Below are 22955 nucleotides of genomic sequence, written 5' to 3'. Positions count from 1 at the left end.
ATAGATAGATAGATAGATAGATAGATAGATAGATAGATAGATAGATAGAGGGATGGATAGATGGATGGATGGATGGATGATAGATGGTAGATGGATAGATAGATGATAGATAGATGAGTAGATGGATGGATAGATGGATAGATGATAGATTGATAGATGGATGGATGGATGGATGGATAGATACTTTATTAATCTTGAGGGAAATTCAAGTGTTCAGCAGCTTACATATAACAGAAATAACAAGACAGGTGGGTTAGTAACATTAGCATTAACGGTGAAAAGTGACACCGACAGAGCAGCAGTACATGCAAGCAATGCCAACATCAGTTCTGAGGATAGATAGATAGATAGATAGATAGATAGATAGATAGATAGATAGATAGATAGATAGATAGATAGATACTTTATTAATCCTGAGAGAAATTCAAGTGTTCAGCAGTTTACATATAGCAACAGAAATAACAAGAAAAAGACAGGCAAGTTATTAACATGAACATTAAAGGTTAATATATACTTTGAAAAATGTGCTGCACAATACTATTAAAAACACTCACTTCTACTTTGAAAATCTATAGAAATATTAAATGTATTAAGGTCAGTATACAGTATTTACACATTTAAAGTGATTTAAAGTGACTTTGACAAGTAGTAAGACAACAGTTGTGTAAAACTACATAAAGTACACAGACATATTTAAGTTTACAAAAGATTTACATAAAGATCCATATTGTTAAACCACATAATCCTGCCTGAGAGGATGTCAGTCTTTCACTGTAATCTGCTGGAATTGTCCCCTAAAGTCTAATAATTAATTAATAAACCTTTCAGTCAACTTTACATAAACACCACCATGTTTGCATTGGATGTTGCATTGGAAAACCTGCCCTACATTTTTCATCATTAAATTATACATTATTTTATTTCATGATAATTCTACTGCCTTATATTGCATAGCCCTGGAGTGACATGACACAATTGCATGATGAGACATCAGATTGTGCAGGTTTGTCTTGCTGTTTACAGATTGGACTGTTCCGGAGTGCCACCAGAGGGGGGCGCTCCAGCATAAAGCTCAGCATCCTTGTGTAATCTGGAGGCTGATGCCGGCGCATCGCGTGCTGCGGCGACAAATAACGGTGGGATGGAGCACTTCTACACATTTAATGTAACATCATGCAGTATTTATTTAAAGCGAGAACATTACAGTGATCACGGTGGTGGTTGCTTCTTCTCCAACAAAGGGGCAACGCATGGCGCACGACATGATTGAGAAAAATCCACATGGGTAACCTAGACACTGCAACATGGCTGTGCAGATGATGTGTTTAAATTCAACGAGATTTGTTTTCATTTGAATCCTATAATATAGACAAACAGAATGAAAGATGCACTTTCCACTTGAGGATCTACACTCGTTAGAATCAAATATGCCTGCCTGTATTGTTATAAATCTATATTTTCATGAGTGATTGAACATTTCTGTGTAAAAGTGTGCGTACTGACTCACTTGTGCGCCTCATCATCCAGGGCTGAACGCGTGTAATGGGAAGCACTACCTCCCTCCTTCATGCGTAAATTATGTAGGGCAGGACGGGAATGCTTTGCTACCTCCATTTCAGAAAACCCGGCCAGTAATTGTTGAGGAAGGTGGAGGGGGTGAGGGAGAAAACAAGAAGAAAAAGAAGAGAGGAATCAAATCAAACAAAAGAGCGACCCTCGTTGTCAGCCCAGTGTCATTTAGAGGCGGAGGAAGCACATCACGACTGTCCTATTGTGAAGCCAAGGAGGAGAAAAGATGGACATTACGGATCAAGGAGCTCAAATGGAGCCGCTCTTGCCAACGGTAAGCCCAAAGAGACGCGTTTCTGTTCAGTTTGGACATAGACTAGTTTATAATGTCAGACTAGACCTGAACGAGCTGCTGGTCTGCGGTTTATTTCTCATTTGATTGAAGCAGTTATGACAGATTCGTGTTTCTGATTGACCAATATTTTGACCGGCTATGTGTCGCCTGGCCATCATGGCAAATATGGATATTGCGCACCATAAATGGGGCATCAATTCTCCTTCACATTTGGGCAAACGATGTCTCCCTAACAGAATCCATGATCACACTACAGCCATCACACAGAATGCATTTGTGCACAGGTAGATTGATTTTCCCCCTGTTGTCTGCATAGTATATATATGGTTTAGCAGTGGTGGTTTTTACTCCATATGGAACTTGGTGTCAAGCTGTTGCTTTAAGTACTGCGGGTCCAAGATGTTCCACTGAGATGAGAGCCACCAACATTCACTCTGTGTGTTTTTGTCACATCCTAACAGAAATTCATGATAAAGTAATCCACATGTTTACACAGTAGTCCTGTCCTCAACCTGCAGCTCAAGCATCCAAAACATGTGGTTTATTTAACTGATGTGTTGGTGGAGTACAACAGCTGGTCAGAAGGTGTCCACTCAGGTCCTCTGGTCCCACTGGCAGAGTTTCAAACGTAACACGTCTAGCCTACTTCTGCGGTCAGCCTCCCCTCATTAGCATTCAGGTGAGACTGTGTGTAGAAGAGCAAAAAAAAAAACAAACTGTCCGCTGCCTTGGATGTGATGTACAGTACAGTCAGTGCTGGAGCAGAGGGATGAAATCTATTGCTGCGTGCCAAGGCAGATCAATACTCTTTGTTCTATTTGTGGATGCGTTACATGAGGACTTTTCGTTTTTTCAGAGGTTACAGCGGCGTGCAGTGAAGCCAGATTGTGGTGTGAGATGGCTGTTCTGTTTCCCCTGCAGTCTCAATGCAGTGTGGTTCTTCCCTGTCACTGTAACTCATTGCTGCTTCCCCTTGTCCCTCCTCCTACGCAGCAAGCGTTGTCATGGTTTCGCCAGGATGTGTATGAGTACGTGAGGTGTTAGCATGGCGAGAGTGTCAGGGATTCCTCGGTGCACAACATGGCTAGAATAAGGCATCGTATGGTTCCCTGTTTTCTGCCAGGCTACCAAGTTCCCAAGGTCAAGCACGAGAGTACGTTTAATTACTGCAGGAAGGACTGTATGTGAATGCATCAGTTGGGTTGACTCCATGCTGGGGAATCTCTTAACAGATCATTTGGCGTGACAGTAATGTACTCACATGCCTTGCTTTTGTCTTGTTGAGTGATTTCTTCTTGTTGTTTGACTTGCAGGAACAAGGTTCCCAGGAAAGTAAAGATGTGGTGAGTACATTTATCTTGCTCTTTTTCTGGCCTGCTGGTGTCATATCAGTGGAACGATAACTCATTAGAATGCACTTGGTAAAAACCTGTTAAAATGCCACCTGTTTAAGGGACAGCAAAAAAAAAAAAATCAGTCAGGAAGTATCAAGAAAGGCAAGTGCTGTGACTGTCTTTACATAAAAGAGTTGTAGAGGACAATATATTCAGTCAAATAATGTTTACAGTAATGCAATTCTGATGTATTTTTACTTTATACTTCTAATTAAACACATTTATATTCAATTCAATTATATTTATTGCAAAAAATGCTAAAATAGAATGAATACAAAATAATTCTATGTACAGTGTAGCTCCATTCACACATCAGACAGTTTTAAAAGTACAATAGGAGTTGAATACAGATTTTTAGATATACACTACCATTCAAAAGTTTGGGGTCACCCAGGCTATTTCATGTTTTCCACACTTTTATCCATGTGCTAACATAAGTGCGCAAGGGTTTTGTAATCATCAATGAGCCTTTCAACACCATTAGCTAACACAATGTAGCATTAGAACACAGGAGTGATGGTTGAGGTGTTACTTAGATGCTGACAGATAGTAAAACAACCTAGAGGTGGTTCATGTTTGGTTAGCTAACCAGATCCATGCATGGCTGGTTTCCTTGTAGCTACGGGCCTTAAAATTCACTCAGGAACCAAGTGAGACCAGGACTTCATTCAAAAAAAATATTTCTTTTGTTATTGTCACTGCCTGTGTCTTCCTGTTTTTCATTTGCCATTACTATTGGGTGTAAGTTGTCGGGTTTGTGGTCAAAAGTGGTGTTCCATGGAAGAAAATTGAAACAGTTTATCTCTAGAGTTTACCTTAGGTCTCTCTGGTCTGTCAGAACAGCATGAATATTTTATTGCACAGTTTAAGTACAGTTGACCTGTGGAGTTATGTTTACATTCATTGCTTCTTGTATTTTTAATAATCTCATCAACTGAAAATCCATATCTTTTTACCTTGTTTTCATACCTACACTACCGTTCAAACATTTGGCATCACCCAGGCAATTTCATGTTCTCCATGACATCTCCCACTTCTATCCATGTGCTAACATAACTGCACAAGGGTTTTCTAATCATCAATGAGCCTTTCAACACCATTAGCTAACACAATGTAGCATTAGAACACAGGAGTGATGGTTGCTGGAAATGTTCCTCTGTACCCCTATGGAGATATTCCATGAAACATTTCCAGCTACAATAGTCATTTACCACATTACAATGTCTACACCAGGGGTGTCAAACTCATTTTAGTTCAGGTTCCACATTCAGCCCAATTTGATCTCCAGTGGGCCGGACCAGTAAAATCACAGCATAATAACCTATAAATAACCACAACTCGAAATTTTAATCGCAGGTATCTAGAACTGAACAATATAGTATTTTACTTTATGATCAAAACAATAAAAGTCAGACAAAAATAGACAACAAAAATCTCAGCCAAAAACAAGACAAAGTATTACAAAAATGAGACACAAAACAACAAAAACAAAAAAGAAAAAATATGAGACAAACGGCGCGAAACACATCCAAAACGAGATAAAAAATTAGACAACAAATTTACAAAGCGACAAAAAAAATGAACAAACAACATTAGCAAGCCCAAAAACCCCCCACAAAATGACGAAAATGAGACACAAAATGACAAAAGCGAGAAAAAAAATGACAAAAATATAGACTAACAACACAAGCGAGACAAAAAACCCCACAAAAACAACACACAAAACAATGAAAAAGCGAAATACAAAATTACAAATATAAGACAAAAAGCACAAGCGAGACAAGGAAACACAAAATGACTAAAACCAGAAACAAAATGACAAAAACATCAGACAAACAACAAAAGTCAGACAAAAAACAAAAACAAGACAAAATTTTACAAAAATGAGACAGAATGACAAAAGCACAATGAGCAATTTAGTATTTTACTTTATGATCAAAACAACTTGTCATAGTCTAGAAATGATTTTAAATTTATAGTTTTACTAATTTCCAATCTGCAGTTAATGTCTTCTCTGGAATTTTTACACTTTGAGGGCCGGATTGGACCCTCTGGAGGACCGCTTTTGGCCCATGGGCCGCATGTTTGACACCCCTGGTCTGACTGTATTTCTGATTCATTTAATGTTATCTTCATTGAAAAAAGCTGCTGTTCTTTGAAAAATAGGACATTTTTAGGTCACCCCAAACTTTTGAACAGTAGTGTATATAAAGATATTCTAATGAGGACTAATACTTTACTTTGAAAACGTGATAAACTCACAGAATATGTTGTTGTAGTGGCTTTAATATCATATATATGATTGATAAATAGGATTTAAAGGCTTTGTCCAGCAATAAAAATGTAACTAGAAGTAAATAAGAAAATGATTAGACAGATTTCCGGATTGTTCTGATGGTGACGAAGTACGATCACGTTTAACTGCTAATCCACATTTTCAATAATCTGTAATCTACAGTAATATTGCTCAACTGCGTGTGGTTTATGTCTTTAATTAGACAGCTTGCTCAGGAGATGTGGAGCATTTTTAGATGACAATAGTCACACGTCACGATGCATCTGGCGTCCGCAACATGGTGACATAAATAAATCATGGTAGATAATGGGAATTAAGTGGAGTTAAGGCTGTCAGCATCTGAAATGGCTTTGAAGAGCGTGCAGGGCATGAGTGTAAGCAGAAAACCAAGCCAGCCACGGAGAAGACTTTTGATGCGTGCATGTCATCTGTTCTGACAGAATATTGCTTATGCAACTGTGGGCTGAGAGCCAGACTGAGGACAAGACTGAGCACAAAGTGTCTGCCTCTGGCTAAACTGCTAATCCTCCACTTATCTTTCTTTACCCCTTAGGATTTCTATATTAGAAAGTATCTTGAATAGGCAGTTATATTTGTCCCTTTTGTTGCTTCTTAATAGTTAAGGTCACTCAAATACTAGTCTGACTCACTGGATGTCGGTTTGCTGGTAAAAGGTTCCCAATGGCTGCAGTGAAAATTAAACCGAACCTGAAGGTTTTGCTGAAGATTTTGATCGTTAGGACATTTTATCATTATTTTGAGGAAACACCAAAGCTGTGTACCAACAACACTGTGATTGGGTTAAAGAAATCCAAACCAGCTAGAGCGTTTTTATCCCACTATAGCAGAATGATTGTGTGGTTGTAACTGCTCCGGTCTGATATAATGAAGCATCACACAGATATCTTTTTACATTTGTTTTTTCCTCAGTCAGCCGACGTCGTAAAAACTATGAAAATAGGAACATACAGACATTTCAAAAATACACATTCTCACAAAAAATACACTACCGTTCAAAAGTATGGGGTCACTTAGAAATGTCCTTGTTTTTGAAAGAAAAGCATTTTTTTTTTCAATGAAGTTAACATTAAATTAACCAGAAATCCAGTCTACACATTGTTAATGTGGTAAATGACTATTCTGGCTGGAAACGGCTGATCACTTTCCATCAACAAGTCGAACAAACATCAAGTTACGGTTACATCTGAGCAAGGGTTACGACACTGCAGCAGGGGAAATGGAGAAAAGTAGGAAGTCTTTGTATTTAAGAGGCTTTTGGGCCTTTTTGCCACATTATTGACAAATAATAACCAAAAAACAAACAAAAACAATGATCAATCTGGCGGGGGAAAAAAATTCTCAATGACACTGTAAACCTGGACAAATGTGTTTAAAACCTCCATGAAATGGTTTTCTAAATGGTCCTTCGTGTTTATTCAAAAACGTTTTCATAAACAGTGCATGTTTTTACCAAAGTGAGTAAACATGGGTCAATTACACTACCGTTCCAAAGGTTGGTGTCACTTAGAAATGTCCTTATTTTTGAAAGAAAATCAATTTTTGTTCAATGAAGATGACATTAAATTAATCAGAAATCCAGTCTAGACATCGTTAATGTGGTAAATGACTATTGTAGCTGGAAATGTTTCATGGAATATCTCCATAGGGGTACAGAGGAACATTTCCAGCAACCATCACTCCTGTGTTCTAATGCTACATTGTGTTAGCTAATGCTGTTGAAAGGCTCATTGTCATGAAATTGTCTGGGTGACCCCAGATTTTTGAATGGTAGTGTACCTCTAATTAGATGGATTTATTGTTTCCTTGTCTGAAAAAAATCCAGAAATTCTGCAAAAAAATTCCCCAAATTTCTGAAAATTTGCAAAACCCTCAGTAAGAAAATTTCAATAATTCCTTAAAAGTTTCCCTTAAAAGTTTTATTAAAAAAAAAAAAAAAAATCCCCCAAATTTGGCAAGAAAATTCTTGTAAATATTTTCAAAAAATGAGTAAAAATCTTCCAGAAAATATCCTAAAAATATCTGAAGTGATTACATGTATATCAGTAAAAGTTCTAATAATTTCTTTAAGAACATTCACAAAAAAATATTTTTTTTTCCACATTTTCAAACTTTAAAACGGGTTAATTTTGACCTGCAGGACGACATGAGGGTTAAGTCACGCATTTCGGTATCTGTACATAACGTACACATGCATAACACACGCCTGTGCTCAGCGCAAGGTCATTTTGTTTGTGGGTACATCTATATTAAACAGACACATTCTATAGTGCTGTGCTATCTGCCACAAATTTTTTCAAGATTTCAGCTGGTGAAAATTTTACAACTGAGTCTGTGTTGCCTGTGAGTTAAGTGTTAAAGCATGAAGCACTATTAACATTTCAGTTGTCACTCTGCGATTTCACAGGAGCCACGAGTGATTAAACCTTTGACTAGTTTGACATGACACAGTATTAGTCAGGAGACAGTATTTCTGTGTACATGGTGGAATTTATTGTCTACTGAAGGTTCCAGAGTGGCTTTACAGAAAGTTCTCTTTGTTGGTCTCTAACATTATCAACTTGAATAGAACCAAAGTGGACCTGGTTTGGGTTCTGACTGGGACTTGACTGGTGTGGTCCTAATTAGGACCCTGACATAACAGCAGGCTCTCTGCCAGGCTGTCCAGTTAGGGCTGGAGAAGATCAGTGAGAACAGACGGAGGAAGTGTGCTGGAGCTGCCCGGGCTTGTTCTTTTGAGCATGGTGTTCTTGGATCAGTGTGAAATCTCTGTTCGACTTGATGATCCAACCGGGCAAAACTGGCAGGCAGGCAGGAAGCCTCCCTACCACAGCTAGGAGCCTAGACCGGCTGTGCTCCTTTCCACAGTTAATTATAGCAGTATCAGTGGAGAGGAGGGTGAAGGGGGCATGGAGGTAGGTAGAGCTGGGGAGGGAATGTGAAAGACAGATGGTTAGATGAGGAGAGAGAGGCTTAAAGAAAATTATATTGGGTACTGTTAAGTGTAATTTGACTGTCTGATCTTCACCCTTGAATCCTGCAACAATGAGCGCCATCTTTGCTAATAAAATTCTCAGATATATCAGATCACACGAGCCACACAGACAGCGTTGTTGTAATTTGACAGTCGTCTCAGGCAGCGCAGCAGAAATATCTGCTAGTTCCTCCGGATCTGTTTCTAGCACACCATGTCTTGATCACAGTTTCGCTGACAATGCACTACAGCCAGAGAGCAGCTTCTTTGCCTCAGGTAGGCTCTGCAGACACACACACACTCCGACACATGCACTTATCCATGCATATACTGTATACTGTAAGGCTGCATGGCCACCACCCTGCTCACTGCTTCCTCTGCTTGTGATGAGTGGTGACCTGTGGTTGCACAAGTAGCTGTGAGGTGTTCCAGACCCTCATTCAGGACAGTGTTGTTCGACCTAAGACTTCTCTTAGGTAACAGAGCCTTAAAGCTCGGAGGCTCAGCACAGCAGAACTGTGCACGGCACAGCATCGGTGATGTCAGAGCACTAATCTCTCTGGGGGGATTGGCGGATGGATGCTTGTCAGAAACATTTGATGCTACCCTGGATGAAAGCCGTTGGAGGCAGAGGGAGAGGCAGAGCTGGAGCTGTGCTGAGCTCCCTGCTTTTGTTTTTCTGTTGTGTTCATGGAGCTTTTTGGAGTAAGGATGCTGCCGTATTCCAACATGGGAAGAGTGGCTGACGAGAGTGGCTGAGGAGGGAAGAGGAGAGGAAAGGGTTTGACTGAGAGGCACAATCAGAAAAGCTGACTCTGTCTTTCCCTGCTTTTCTCTCTGGCTCTTCCTTCAACAATCACAAACACTCGGAGCAGAGTGGGGCTCAGGCCCTGATCCTTAGCCTCTTGTTTTACTACTGCCGCAAGCACAAGGGGAGTTAGCGGGCATCCTGCCCCAGCCTTACAGGAGGCACACCATGCTCTCAGTGGATCTCAATAAAGGATTTAATTATCAGGTAGGTGGAAGTATTAGAGGGTCAGAATTATTCTTGTAGTACAGAGACATCATTGAGTTTAGTTGATTTTTTTATCGTACAAATCATGCAAGCATTTCTAGTCAGGTTTCAGAGTGAGGGCTGCTCTACTGCTGTAGCATTAAAGCTAAACAGTGCTTTGATGAGCAACAGCTTGAGGAAGGTTGCTGTTCTACTAGCATGATGTTAATGCATGTATAGTTAATAGGCTGTGGGAAGCTCCTGTACTGCAGAGGAGCCCAGTTGTGCTGCTCTGCATGCGAAGGTCCCAAGGAGGTTGGCTGACAGATGGGACTGTCAGTGTGGGGCAAGAGAGGAGCTTATACCAGCTGTACTGACCCTGGTGATCTCTAAGGGAGAAACTGGTGAATGAAAGCCTGGATTTGTTTCATTTTGAGCACTTTGTCACGTGTTTATAATTGTTTTGATCTATTTTGTGCTTTTAGGACATTCTGAAACCTTTCCTATCTGCTAATTTAAATCAGAGTAGCTTTTAAATATCTCTGCATCACCTGCTGATTTGAAAAACAATGTTTACACTTCTTATCTTTTTCAGTCCGAGACAAGTAGTGTTTTAGAAATGTTTGAAGTGTACTCAGCACATTCCTCCCTGTGACGCTGCTGATGCTGAGCCTGCTGCCATTGCCACGGTAACCATGGCCATCTGTAGGGATGAAAACCATGACAACAGAGGCTGTTGGCCAGTCACAGGGCTTGTACAGCCACCGATAATCCATCTCCCCTCTTAGCTAGCTACAAGCTATAGAATCACTCTGGCTTGTAACACATGTAGAAAGCCCACTAAAGCAGATTGAAAGTAAATAGATTTACATTAAGACAGAGTCTTATGGGTATTGCATGAGCCACCACGTGCCTGGCTATTTTCCAGGCTTACTGTGAAGATGGAATGCAACGAACTTCATCTGATCTGACTTTTAGCATGCACCTCCTGGTTTAGTTCTCAAAGTACAGTAATGTAAACATTCATCATCCCTGCTGTTGTGAGAGCCTCAGGAGAGATCCCTGAAGAAAGCAGAAATGAGGTCACATAATTGTTTCCCAGAAAGCGATGTGATAATGTAGACATATTCCTGGAAAGGGAGCATGTGAGAATCAATATGTGTGTGATTTATCCTTGCCAAGAAGATACAATATAAACTTAGAGACAAATCGGGTGAGGGCAACACATCCTGTCTGTTGTTTTAGAATTACAGTTACACCCTGAAAAGATAACATCATTGGATAGTTAATATGCCCGGCTAGTGTTGCATTTTTTTTTTCCATTACACCTTGTGTTTTCATTCCCAGGTGCTGGTACAATTTGAACTGTGTTAGGATATAAAGACCTCACTTTCATTTGTTAGCTAATGGTGTTGAAAGGCTCATTGATGATTAGAAAACCCTTGTGCAGTTATGTTAACACATGGATAAAAGTTTTCATGGAAGACATGGAATTGTCTGGGTGACCCCAAACTTTTGGACAGTACTGTATATTTAAAAATTTGTCGTACACACTTGACACACACTACCAGCCAGTAGCGTCTTGTGTATCATTAGCTTGTCAAAGCCTCAACAAAGGCTGTCGATGTCGAAATGTGACAGAAGAGGGGCGGCAATGAGGACGAAAATTGTGTTAAACACTAAAAAACATTTTTGACAACTAGATGACAAGTAGATTTATATAATAAAAGTTTTAGCTACTGCTATTCTTACTGGTACGATCTCAATGTTGACATCCTCCACTACATGCTTTAGGGTGGAGTGTTCTCCAATTTTTTTGTTGTAACAAATGGCACACCTCATCAGAAGTACACTGAACTTGTTTTATAATACATACAAACAGCATTACTCAGCAAACTCCATCCCCCGCTGACTGTCGCTGTTCATGCTATGACAACCCGAATTACAGTTCCACATTCGCTGACTGGGAGGGTGGTCTACACGTGACCGAATGCTGACTGTGCTGTCACTTTAAGAGTTTCAGTTCAGTGGCGTCCACCTTTAGCTCCACGATTACACAAAGGTCAGAGTCAGGAGGAAAGTGTTGAGTGCTGTAGAGGAGCTGTAGTTGTAAGACGTGGGGGAATCAGTCTGGATGTTTTTGGAGCAGGATGTTCAGAAAGCGTCCTGTCAGTTCAAGCAGGTCACTCTCACTGTTGGCCGAGTTTATTTATGGACTGTGTCACAGCAAATACACACAAACGCAAGATGTCGTGTACAAGATTAACCCTCCTGTTGTCTTCATTTACGGGCACCAAAAAATATTGTTTCCTTGTCTGAAAAAAATCCAAAAAATCAGCAAAAAAAATCCCCAAATTTCTGAAAATTTGTAAAACCTTCATGAAGAAAATTACAATAATTCCTTAAAAGTTTCCCTTAAAGGTTTTATTTTTAAAAAATCCCCCAAATTTGGCAAGAAAATTCTTGTAAATATTTTCAAAAAATTAGTAAAAGTCTTCCAAAAAAAATCCTAAAAATATCGAAAGTGATTCTCTTAAGAACATTCACAGAAAAATCAACCAAAATCCAGCGAAATTCATTGGATTTTGGTTGATTTTTCTGTGAATGTTCTTAAGAAACATTTTTAACATTTCTTTTTTTTCCGCCAAAAAATGTTCAAAGATTTCCCAAAAATGTTGAAAATGTGGACATCAGAAGTTTCACTGTGAAAATATATGTTTGGTTTTTTTTTCCACATTTTCAAACTTTAAAATGTGTAAATTTTGACCAGCAGGACAACACAAGGGTTAAGCTAAGCTAATGGTAGAGCGGGTGTTTTTGCCATCCCTTATCCTTATGTTGAAAACAATACAATGGATGCTCAGTAGCTCCAGCTGCTTTTTTTTCTGCTCACCAGTCGTTATCAGTTGTTTGTACAAAAGCATGTGAGATGGCACATGTAATACCGAGGACACGGCGGCTTTGTTATTCCTTTTGGGTCAATCACTTGGTCCTCAACAATGTCAGAAATCAAACTCATTAGGAAAAGTGGTCGGGACACAAACGGCACATGTAACAGGAGTGTGTGGTGTGAAATCAGTGGATGAAGGGGTTAAGGATGACCTCCTTTATGATTGTTGTATATAGAATCAGTCTCGGTGGCTTCTCATAGCTTTTAAAGCAGGTTAAATCAGTGTGGTAGGCTTCTGCTTTTCCTCATGCAGTTTAGTTAACACCAGCCATGGAAACTTGTATCTGTAGATCCACAGCTTCCAGGGACATCTGTTCTGCAGAGTGGATACTGCTATTATCAACAGTGAGGGATTTTAGTGTTCTGGCTGGAGATTTTCACAGGTCATTTTGCCGTATTGTGTTATGTGGATCGTTTTAGGCCAAGGTGTCCTCAATAAAAGTGTCACAAATGGCCTTATTCAGGCTGTTGCTAGGCACACACTGTATGCTAGTTGGTTGGTTTTTATACAGGTTGTGGTTAGCAACTAAATCCAATTTTTTTTCTGCACATAATAACAAGACAAAATACTAAGGTAGATTTGGTAGATTAAGCATCAACAGAGAAAGTTGAAAGTGACTCTAAAGCCCCTGAAAATCAATCAGACTCATACTATAAAGGACAGTGTTCTCTACAGATACAGTTCTTTTTTTCTCTGTGCTTTTCTTACTTGCTTCTAGTGGCAGCAGTCAATGTACCAGTCAGGTTTTGGATCAAAATCTGATGATAGACAAAAATGAAAAAAAAAATGAGAAAAAAATGAACAAAAACAAAACATATAAATAATGATAATATATGAACCCAAATATAGAAGAAAATGAGCATATATATATATATATATATATATATATATATATATATATATATATATATATATATATATATATATAATGTTAAAAAAATAAAATGGATGTTGTATTTCTGCAACAGTGGGTTGTACAGGGTTAAAATAATTAATTATTACACATTATCAAATTTGCTAACATTAGCTGCCACATGTTGCTGGTTGTACCACGCCAAGTAAGGCTGTATTTGCAAACTGATTTAGACACAGGAACGCTTTATCATTTATAAATAAAACTTTTTATTCGTCAGAAGAAGAATCTGATCTTTCTTTATTCAGAAATTTCTTTGTCTCACTATGTATTAACAAAACAAAAACTTAGATGTGCTTCTCCACCTGTGTGAAATCATAACTTACAGTTTCCAGGTACATTCTTGGTGTAGTGTATTTATCTACATCCTATAGCTATAGATAATCTACCTAGTTTTAGTGCAGGATATCGACTTTGAAGCCCTTCTGCACACATCTATAGCATGTACCAGATGAAGCCCAATGTCAAACCTCTCTCCTGAAGGTCATGATGCTTGGCTTACCATCACTGCATACATGCCTGCACTGTACACATACATGAACACACACATGCACAGCTAACACAGTGTGACATTAGAACATCCCCTTTTCCTCGGTCCGTGTCCAGGCCTGAAGCCTTTGCTCCTCTTCTGCTGTGTGTTGCTCATTCATCCACACTGCTACTCCCCTTCACATCACTGTTTACATTAGCCAGCCTGTACATGATGTGTGTCCCAGTGTGCTCAGTACAAGTACGCACCACTTCGTATGAATCTGTACAACTAGTAAGTGTGAATATATGTACACTGAGAAACAAATCAATAACCTGAGTAAAAACGCTTCACGGCGAAAAAATACAGACGCAATTTACATTCATGGTCCATAGGAGTGTGTCTGTTCAACATGCCTGGTCACATGCCTACCCCTCCTCCACCTCTCCCATCCCGACTCCCCTGGAGTCTTCGTCACGTGCTCCCTGCTCCCGTCCCCCCCAAAGCCTCCATCACCAGCCAACACACCAACCGAGAAACGGCTGATTTAATTCTCCGCAGCGTGCGTGGCCCTCTATCACTGATCCCATGGTCAGAGACAAGGTTTTATCCTGCCATAAAGGCTTGCAGATTAATCTCAACCCAGATTGGTGAGCCGGGATGCGATTCTCTGGGCTGGTCTGGGGTCAGCACTATGAGGCAGAGAAATCAGTACCTATAAATAGAAGCAGGGACCTGTAGGCAGGAGATTCTGGCTCATCTGTCATAGTGAGGAGGGTAAAGCTTTGTTTGGGACAGAGCAGAGAGGGACACAGCATCAGATAGATGAAGCGTTGTGACAAGGAAACAAGTAGAAGGCACAGAAATAAAGCAGTGAATTTATTTAAAGTCAAGGAAAGATGGAATTTTTTAATAATCAAAATGTTGTATCCATGATTCTTTGGACTGTTTATGTTATTTTTGTATGTAAGCACATCATACGTATTTTGTTCAGTTCAGTATGCTATATGTTTTTGTAGAATGTAATGCAGAAAAACCTATTCAGGATCATTTAGAAATGGTTTCATCACATAGTTCGGATTAGATAGATAATGGATATATACCGTACTTTCCGGACTATAAGCCGCTACTTTTTTCTCACGCTTTGAACCCTGCGGTTTATACAACGATGCGGCTAATGTATAGACTTTTACGGGCGAGCTTCATGCCGTCAATACATTTAACCTGGTCATAGTGGACCAACGAAACTGTTCAAACTAAATCAAACGCACTCACACTAAATTCTTCAGATCAGTCATTTTGCGCTTCATGCACAGACCCTCATCATGGAAAACACACGAAGAAATGCATAAGATGCAGCTTTTAAGTTAAAGGTAATCGATCTGCCTGTCAAAGAAGGAAATAGAGCTGCTGCACGTAAGCTTGGCATTAATGAATCCATGGTGAGACGGAGTCGGCAGCGTGAACTGACTCAGTGTGTTTTACTGTCATGTTACTGCCGTGTTACAGGCACTGTTTGGGGGGAAAAAAAGCATTTATTTAATTAAAAGTAAAAAAAAAAATCTTTGTGTAAATATCTCATGTTACAACATGGACACCTGCGGCTTATAGTCAGGTGCGGCTTGTATATGTACAAAACTTTTTTTTCTTTTTAAATTTAGTGGGTGCGGCTTATATTCAGGTGTGCTCTATAGTCCGGAAATTACGGTACACTACCGTTCAAAAGTTTGGGGTCACCCAGACAATTTCATGTTTTCTATGAAAACTCATACTTTTATCCATGTGCTAACATAACTGCACAAGGGTTTTCTAATCATCAATGAGCCTTTCAACAGCATTAGCTAACACAATGTAGCATTAGAACACAGGAGTGATGGTTGCTGGAAATGTTCCTCTGTACCCCTATGGAGATATTCCATGAAACATTTCCAGCTACAATAGTCATTTACCACATTAACAATGTGTAGAATGTATTTCTGATTCATTTAATGTCATCTTCATTGGAAAAAAACTGCTTTCCTTTCAAAAATCAGGACATTTCTAAATGACCACAAACTGTATTTTGAGCTGATATATGTTGATTGCAAACCCAAGGGTCCAATCAGAACTGTTCTTGCCTGAAGGCAGCTGCTATAAACAACTAAAAACACCACGAATAACAAGCCAGTGTTTCTACTGAATATTAAAAAGCACAATAAGAGCATTCCCTTTTTTACTCTGCAAGGTCAGAGCTATTTATAGCAGGGAATAACCAGAAAAGTGCAACGCTGCATCCATTAACACCAGTCCTTGTTTCTTCCACTTTAGTTGCTCCAATTCCCGAGAACTTTGTCTTGCCAGAGGTGTGGGTGGCAGAGCATTTGCATGATTTCAGGCTTATGTACAATGAAGCATTCTTGTTAAAACCATGACTCAAAAACGGTGTAATCTGGCTCTCAGAAGATGAGTGTGACTTTTTCCAAATTGCGATTGGCTCCCCTTTGTTGCCATGGTGACAGTCGCTGGAAGTTAGCCTTATAATGCCGAGTTGTTTTTTTATTTTTTTGTGTGTGAGTGTGTGTGTATGTATTTCAGGACACGGCCTCCCACTAGGCAGAAAGAAGGGGTGGGGGGTGTTTAGCGTGCTCTTATGTAACAACTTGAAGCATTTAGGGGAAAATGCTGATGTTGCCTCAGTAAGGACAGTCCGTCTTACTGTCATGATGGAAACAGTGTAGTCAGAAATGTGTAAATCCATTAATCATGATCAAGTGCTGTGTCATGTCTCAGAGAGCTATAAATCTGTATAAAACCATGATGTGTGTTTTACATGACTTCTTGTCTGCTCGTGTCTCCTGCAGAGAACTGATGAGGAAGCAGTGGTGGACCGTGGGGGCACACGCTCCATGCTCAACACTAACTTTGAGAAGGAAGAGCTAGAAGGTAAGCGATACTCAACCTTTACTTGATGCACCACAGGACAAAATATCCGAATGTTATCCCAAATGCGAGCTATGTGGCTCATTAGCGTCTTTCATTTTCACTTGCACGTCTTCTAAATGCCCAGCTGAATAAATATGTAGCATCTTTAGGGTTAAACCTCCTCTAAAGAAACACAAAAATCAAATGCAAACATACCAAAAACACTTAAGAGCTGATGTATTTTGTATTTGTGGCACGCCAACAGTAGTTTGACAACAGAAAATGTGTCTAACGAAGCAGATTTACAGACAGCGGAGCTTCCTGACGCTATAAAACCTGTCTGTCCACCTGTCTAAATCATTACAGATGGATATTAGGTTTTGATCTGAAGTATCAAAGAGCAAAGGCTCTATTCTCTACACATCTGTTTGCATCAGCATTTCAGAAATGATTAAAGAGACAGAGATGCCCATTTCTGAAACAAACAGCATCCTGTACAGACAAGAAAGGTGTTCAAAGGTGAACAGAAAAGTACACAGAAAAATATAAAGAATAGGAGAAATATACTGATAAGTAGCTGACATGTTATTCTCACTATTACCAACAAAAGGAGTTTCTGGGTTTAGCCCTAGTTTTATGATATGGCTAAAAATATAATAGAATTCAAAAGACCAAATAGCACGATATGGTAATTTTAGTAAAAAGCAACAGATGTGTTAACAGTGATAAGACCAGCGTGACAGAAAACCCAAAACAAATGTGTCATTATCAGGTTGTCTGTAATGCTGGACTGGATAAGTGGAAAAATGCACCGGACCAGAGAAGACTGGGTACAATTAAATAAGTTGCTGTACCTTTTCAGAGAATAACTCCAGGAGCACACTTAGAATTCATCAAATGTCAAAAATAAAATGTTGCACCCAGAGAAGATATAACTAAAGGACATATAAAAATAAATACACGTTTAGACGGAACATGTTACACTTCCGTCCTACATCAGACTCAGATAATAGAAACCATTCAAAAGCTACGCTGTAACTGAAGTAGAATTGCTTTTATGTGAGGTTTACTTTTAGCTTTACTTAATTTTAGTGTTTTATTCTGTATTATGTTCTGTTCTCTCGTTCTCTCTTGTTTTATTTTACTTTTAGCTGCCTGTTTCCTCCATTTTTTAACTCTCTGACTTTCTGACTTTTAATTTCTAACTTTAACCCTCAATCTTATTCTTTAATTTTTAAAACTGCCTAGTTCCTTTGTTTGTTATGATTCCTAATCTAGCTAATTATTCATTGCATTTATTGTCATTTTTACTATTTATTTTAATTGACTGCTCTGACTTGTCTCCTATATCTTGTTTGATTGTTGGTGTTGCATGTTTTAACTGTCTAAGCTCTTTGTGAACACTGTTCTTAAGGGTGCTATATAAATATAATTATTTTTATTATAAAAGACACATCATCACTGGAATAAGCAGTCAACACCATGACTCATGACAGTCTCAAAAACACAAATTGATCGCAACAAACCTAAGTAATCCATCTTGTTGGCTTGCAGGGTGGCATTTTCTGTATCATTATTCTGCTGAAATACATTTGCATTAGGGTAATTTTTTTATCACTTTCCACAGAGTTAGCTCTAATGATCTCTGGATTTTGTTTAGTTTAACTTCACCCCTACAGGTAGTAGAGATTGTTGCCCAGCTATGACAGTTAATTTAAGAACACCAGATATACTGTTGCATCAGAACTCGAGCTGGTTGTGTGAAAAAAATGCACAACCCCCCAAAGCCAATCAGAATCGCTGTACTTAGTGGCGAAGCAGAGTTACGCATACATGACCACACACTCAGAAACCACGAAAACTCTGCGTGTCACACATCGCCGCGTAGATTCAGTGACTGAGTGAAATGCACTGAGACGTGACAACAGAAAAAAAAAAAGAGAAAAGACCTCCTATGACATCAGCAGTAGTTGAGGCCTGGAGGAGGAGAGCTATTTTTGTAAAGTCCTCCACTTGTGAGTCTTGATTTATGAACTTTAAAGCTCTCCTGCCCTCTCCTTATGTTTTTTTTTTCTGCTATCTTATTGTCCCTGTCTGCTGAATTGTGCCTTATGTTGTGAAATTTGCTGCATATGCACAGACAGTTCCTCCTCTTTCCTCTGCCTCTGGCATACATAATTTACTCAATGCTACGAGCATTTAGTTCTGGGTGAATACATACACCGTGGTACATGCTCAGACAGAAGTGATATTCTCCAAGCTACAAATACAGTCTTGAACAGAAATTTACACACACTTATAAATAATGTGCATTTAATGGCAGAGGTGAGTTTCCAATGATTCCTACAGCTCTAAATTACTTCAGTGGAATGATTGAAACATGCCTTTGTGCCAGACTTTCACCTTCTGATGAGAGACAGTTGGTCAGATTGGCCAAGAGTCAACAAAGAATCGCCAAAAAGCAGATCTGCAATGAATTAGAAGCTGCTTGTCCTCAGTCACATGTGCTTTACAGCAACTTACGGTCCTTCAGAAGTGTCACCCTAAGGCTTGACTGAAGCCTTATGAAGACAGAACGGTATTGGATGCAGTTGGGTGTTCCAACAAGACAACGACCCAAATCTCACCTCAAATATTCTAAGGAAATGGTCAAATTTGCTTGAATTAAAGTTTTAAGACTGGCCTCCTCAAAGTCCTGACTTAAACCCCATTAAAAATCTATGGACTGTGCTGAAGAAACAAGTCCGTGTCTGAAAGCCAACAAATTGAGTTGAATTGCACCAATTCCGTTAAGAGGAACTGTGAAAGATACAAACAGAAACTTACCTGTAGTCTGCGGATGGCTGCCAAACATTTAACCAAATATTAGCACTGCTGTTTGTATATTTTTGACCCAGCAGATTTTATCATATTTCCAGAGAATCATTCATCATAGAAAATTAAGATTTATAGGATTCCTTGGAAACTCAGGACTGCCGTGTTATGCGTGGTCTTCACAAGTGTCTGTAAACTTTTGTTCACAGCTGTATATTTTGACCTCTAGTGAGTTTTCTTGCTGCGTTCCCTGACACCCCTCTTGGTGGAGAGTATTCTGAACATCTCTCCTGAACTCCTGTGATGTTCGCTGTGCTCTGAGGTGATTCATGGTATGTCTGTTCATTGCTTAAATCTTATTAGTGTGCTATGATGAGATTAGTGTTGTATGCAAGTAAGTGAAAACAATTTAAAGCGATCGCTTGCGATATTCTCCTCAGCATTTCAGAGAATGTACACATATTTCTCACTGCAACTCAGAAATCAAACAAGCTTTTTGTCAACAATGAACCATTATTCTCAAGAAATATATTATTGTCTTGGTTACAATGAGCTCTGTCTTTAAATTGGATTATTTTTGACTGATTATCAGTTCTGTTGTCTTCTTAGAAGAATTAATGGTGAATAAAATAAGCTAAATGACTTATTTAACTGGGCTGCACAGTGGTGTAGTGGTTAGCACTTTTGCCTTGCAGCGAGAAGATCCCTGGTTCGCGTCCCGGCTTTCCCAGGATCTTTCTGCATGGAGTTTGCATGTTCTCCCTGGGCATGCGTGGGTTTTCTCCGGGTACTCCGGCTTCCTCCCACAGTCCAAAAATATGCTGAGGTTAATTGATCATTCTAAATTGCCCGTAGGTGTGAATGTGAGAGTGATTGTTTGTCTCTGTATGTAACCCTGTGACAGACTGGTGACCTGTCTAGGGTGTCCCCTGCCTTCACCTGAGTCAGCTGGGATAGACTCCAGCCCCCCCATGACCCTAGTGAGGATTAAGTGGTGTACAGATGATGGATGGATGGATGGACTTATTTAACTGCAGACAAGCTGCTTTTAGCTGTGCCAACACATTAGGGCAGCTTGGTTGTTGCCTGAGAAACGAAAGAAAAACCTCACAAACACTTAGTCCATCTTGTAAAGCTTAAATGCCGAGTTCACGGTAATGACATTTTGATCAACTCAGAGCTTGTGTCGTTTGGATGTAGTTGTCTTTGAGTGAATGAATCAAACTGTAAAAGTGGAAATGGCTCCACTGATTAAATCATAGTTTGTTTGTTTTTTAAAGCCAGTTGTTGTGTGTTAAGTACTGATTGTATGTCCTGTAGTTTAGGTGCTAATATAAAAGCTGTGACATATATTCTTAACAATGATTGTTTTGCAATGTTTCATGGAGCGTTTTCCAAACAAATAGAGGATGAAACAGACAACTCTCCCGACTCCTGAGCATCAGATTGCCGTAGATCCATTCGGTGTCACTTTATGCTGGACTCTGTGGCGCCTCATATGGTGCAGATAAAGAGAACAGAGTGTCCAGTAGTCTTGTCTGCGTCCGACCATTGGCTGGCGGGAAGGAAGAAGCACACAGGCTGCTCAACCGCAATAAAAAAGGATAAAGTCAGCTTTGATTATCTTCACACTGACCCTGTGAGTGCACGCATACTGACGTCAGAAAAAGGCCTTTGTGCTCACTTTGTACAAGATCCTTTCAGAATCCCGCTTTCATTATCTGCTCCGTATCGATTTAAAATGAAAATGACTCCAGTTATAGAGAGTAATCTGATTTAAAAATCGATTTCAGTGTCCTCAAAGAGGACAGTAAGTCTTCATTAAAGTATGAGCACAGCAGGACCCTAATGTAGAATAATAACAATCATGATAATACTTTACTTATAGAGCACTTTTTAAAACAAAGTTACTAAGTGATTTACATGGTTGAATCAGAAGTACAGCATTTCAGGACTGGTTACAATGAAGCCAAACACAAAAAAACAATACAAAATTAAAATAAAATTTAAAGTGAAACCCCTTATAATAAAAACAAATACTAAAGCAAAAGAGAGAAAACATGCCGGTAATAAAACTGTATGCTAGAATTAATAAAAGGCTTGGTATTCAGGTGTGACCTAAAAGATGTTACGGATTCTGTAAGCTTCAAAATGAAGATTAGAGTTTGTTCAGTGATGCTTTTCGGGTTCCTCTCTGACTGACTACATGGTATTTACTGCTCGATATTGCTGGATGTTTTTATTTTTCATTTCCAAACAAGTTAAGTCCCATGATACCTTGCACAAATTAAGGTCATTCCAATATACACAGATAAGGCAATAACATTGATTATCCTCATATAAAACAATGTTGTTCTAATAAGTACCGTCCACCTAAACATGCTCCAGACTAAGCACACAAGCTGATGGCAATGGCACTTAAAGAAGGCAGTAGAGTTCCTCAGCACCACTAAAACTTCTCAGGAACAGCTTGAGGAACAAAACAAATAGCCCAAGATATTGATTCAGCCTCCCAATCCGATCTGGTTAAGCATCTGCAGGATCTTTGCAACCCACAGGACCCATTAGATTGGACAACCCTAGAGATCCACACCCCAGTGGGCTGTCGCACCACAAAAGGGACCAACCTAAAACTAAGCAGGTAGTTAAAAATAAAAAGAAGAAGAAGAAGAAAAAACCACAAAGGCAGCGGTCCGCAACCTCCGGGCCATACAGAAAGAACAAAAAAACTTTTATTTTTTATTTTATTTCCGGTGGATTTTGCGGGTTTTATTTTGAAAAGTGACTACCGCGTCTTCCTGTCACTTCCGTCTGTGCTTGTTTCCGGTACTTGACGCTGTTGGTTTTATGCTGTTAAGTGACGCCGTCAATCTAACCCCTGGCAAAATTAGTAACAAAAATAATTTAGAAGCATATTATACTTCTATTTTTGGAGTTACACGATCGGTATTTTAATTTTAAGTTAACAGTACAGTATTTTTCGTAAAATTATTTGACAATCGTCCTTCAGTCAGCGAGACGTCACGGACACGATCCGGGAGAATCCGCCATCTTTGTTCTTGGCATCGTAACGTTAGACCAACGGAAACGCTTCTGTTTTTTTTTAAAAATGGAAAACGTCGTGGGTACATCAAACAGGATAATTTCGACTGTTGATTTTTATCATTTGTTTCATTTGTGGGACCAAATGAAGGTTTTTAAAGAGATTCGTGCTCAGATATGCTGGCGTTTTCTCGGTTGTCCGTCTCCACTGTGACCACTGACTGCTGTCCATGCTAAAAATTGAAAAGCTACTGAAATAATAACTGAAATAATTAACAGTAAATAATGAAACTCCATATGTAAATAATCTTTATGTACCTGAGGC

At 39.3% G+C, this 22955-nt stretch overlaps 1 protein-coding gene across 4 annotated transcripts in view; it reads left to right on the top strand.

Moving 5' to 3' along the window:
• The first annotated feature begins 100 nt into the window (after positions 1 to 100).
• Positions 101 to 22955, top strand: part of LOC111565864 (sodium-driven chloride bicarbonate exchanger-like) — a 55293-nt gene continuing 32438 nt past the window's right edge. For 2 of the 4 annotated variants that reach the window (XM_035946399.2, XM_023266159.3), the window contains exons 1-3: positions 101 to 1843; positions 3178 to 3207; positions 16714 to 16795. In XM_035946399.2, coding sequence (XP_035802292.1) covers positions 1796 to 1843; positions 3178 to 3207; positions 16714 to 16795 — 160 coding nt within the window. In that variant the 5' untranslated portion in view covers positions 101 to 1795. Of the gene's footprint in view, positions 1844 to 3177; positions 3208 to 9106; positions 9562 to 16713; positions 16796 to 22955 lie in introns of those variants that run through there. The other 2 variants (XM_023266155.3, XM_035946400.2) reach the window with 2 other exon arrangements.

This window comes from Amphiprion ocellaris, chromosome 24 (genome assembly GCF_022539595.1).
Source record: "Amphiprion ocellaris isolate individual 3 ecotype Okinawa chromosome 24, ASM2253959v1, whole genome shotgun sequence".
Classification (NCBI taxonomy): domain Eukaryota; kingdom Metazoa; phylum Chordata; class Actinopteri; family Pomacentridae; genus Amphiprion; species Amphiprion ocellaris.
This window is presented reverse-complemented; position numbering and strand designations above follow the sequence as displayed.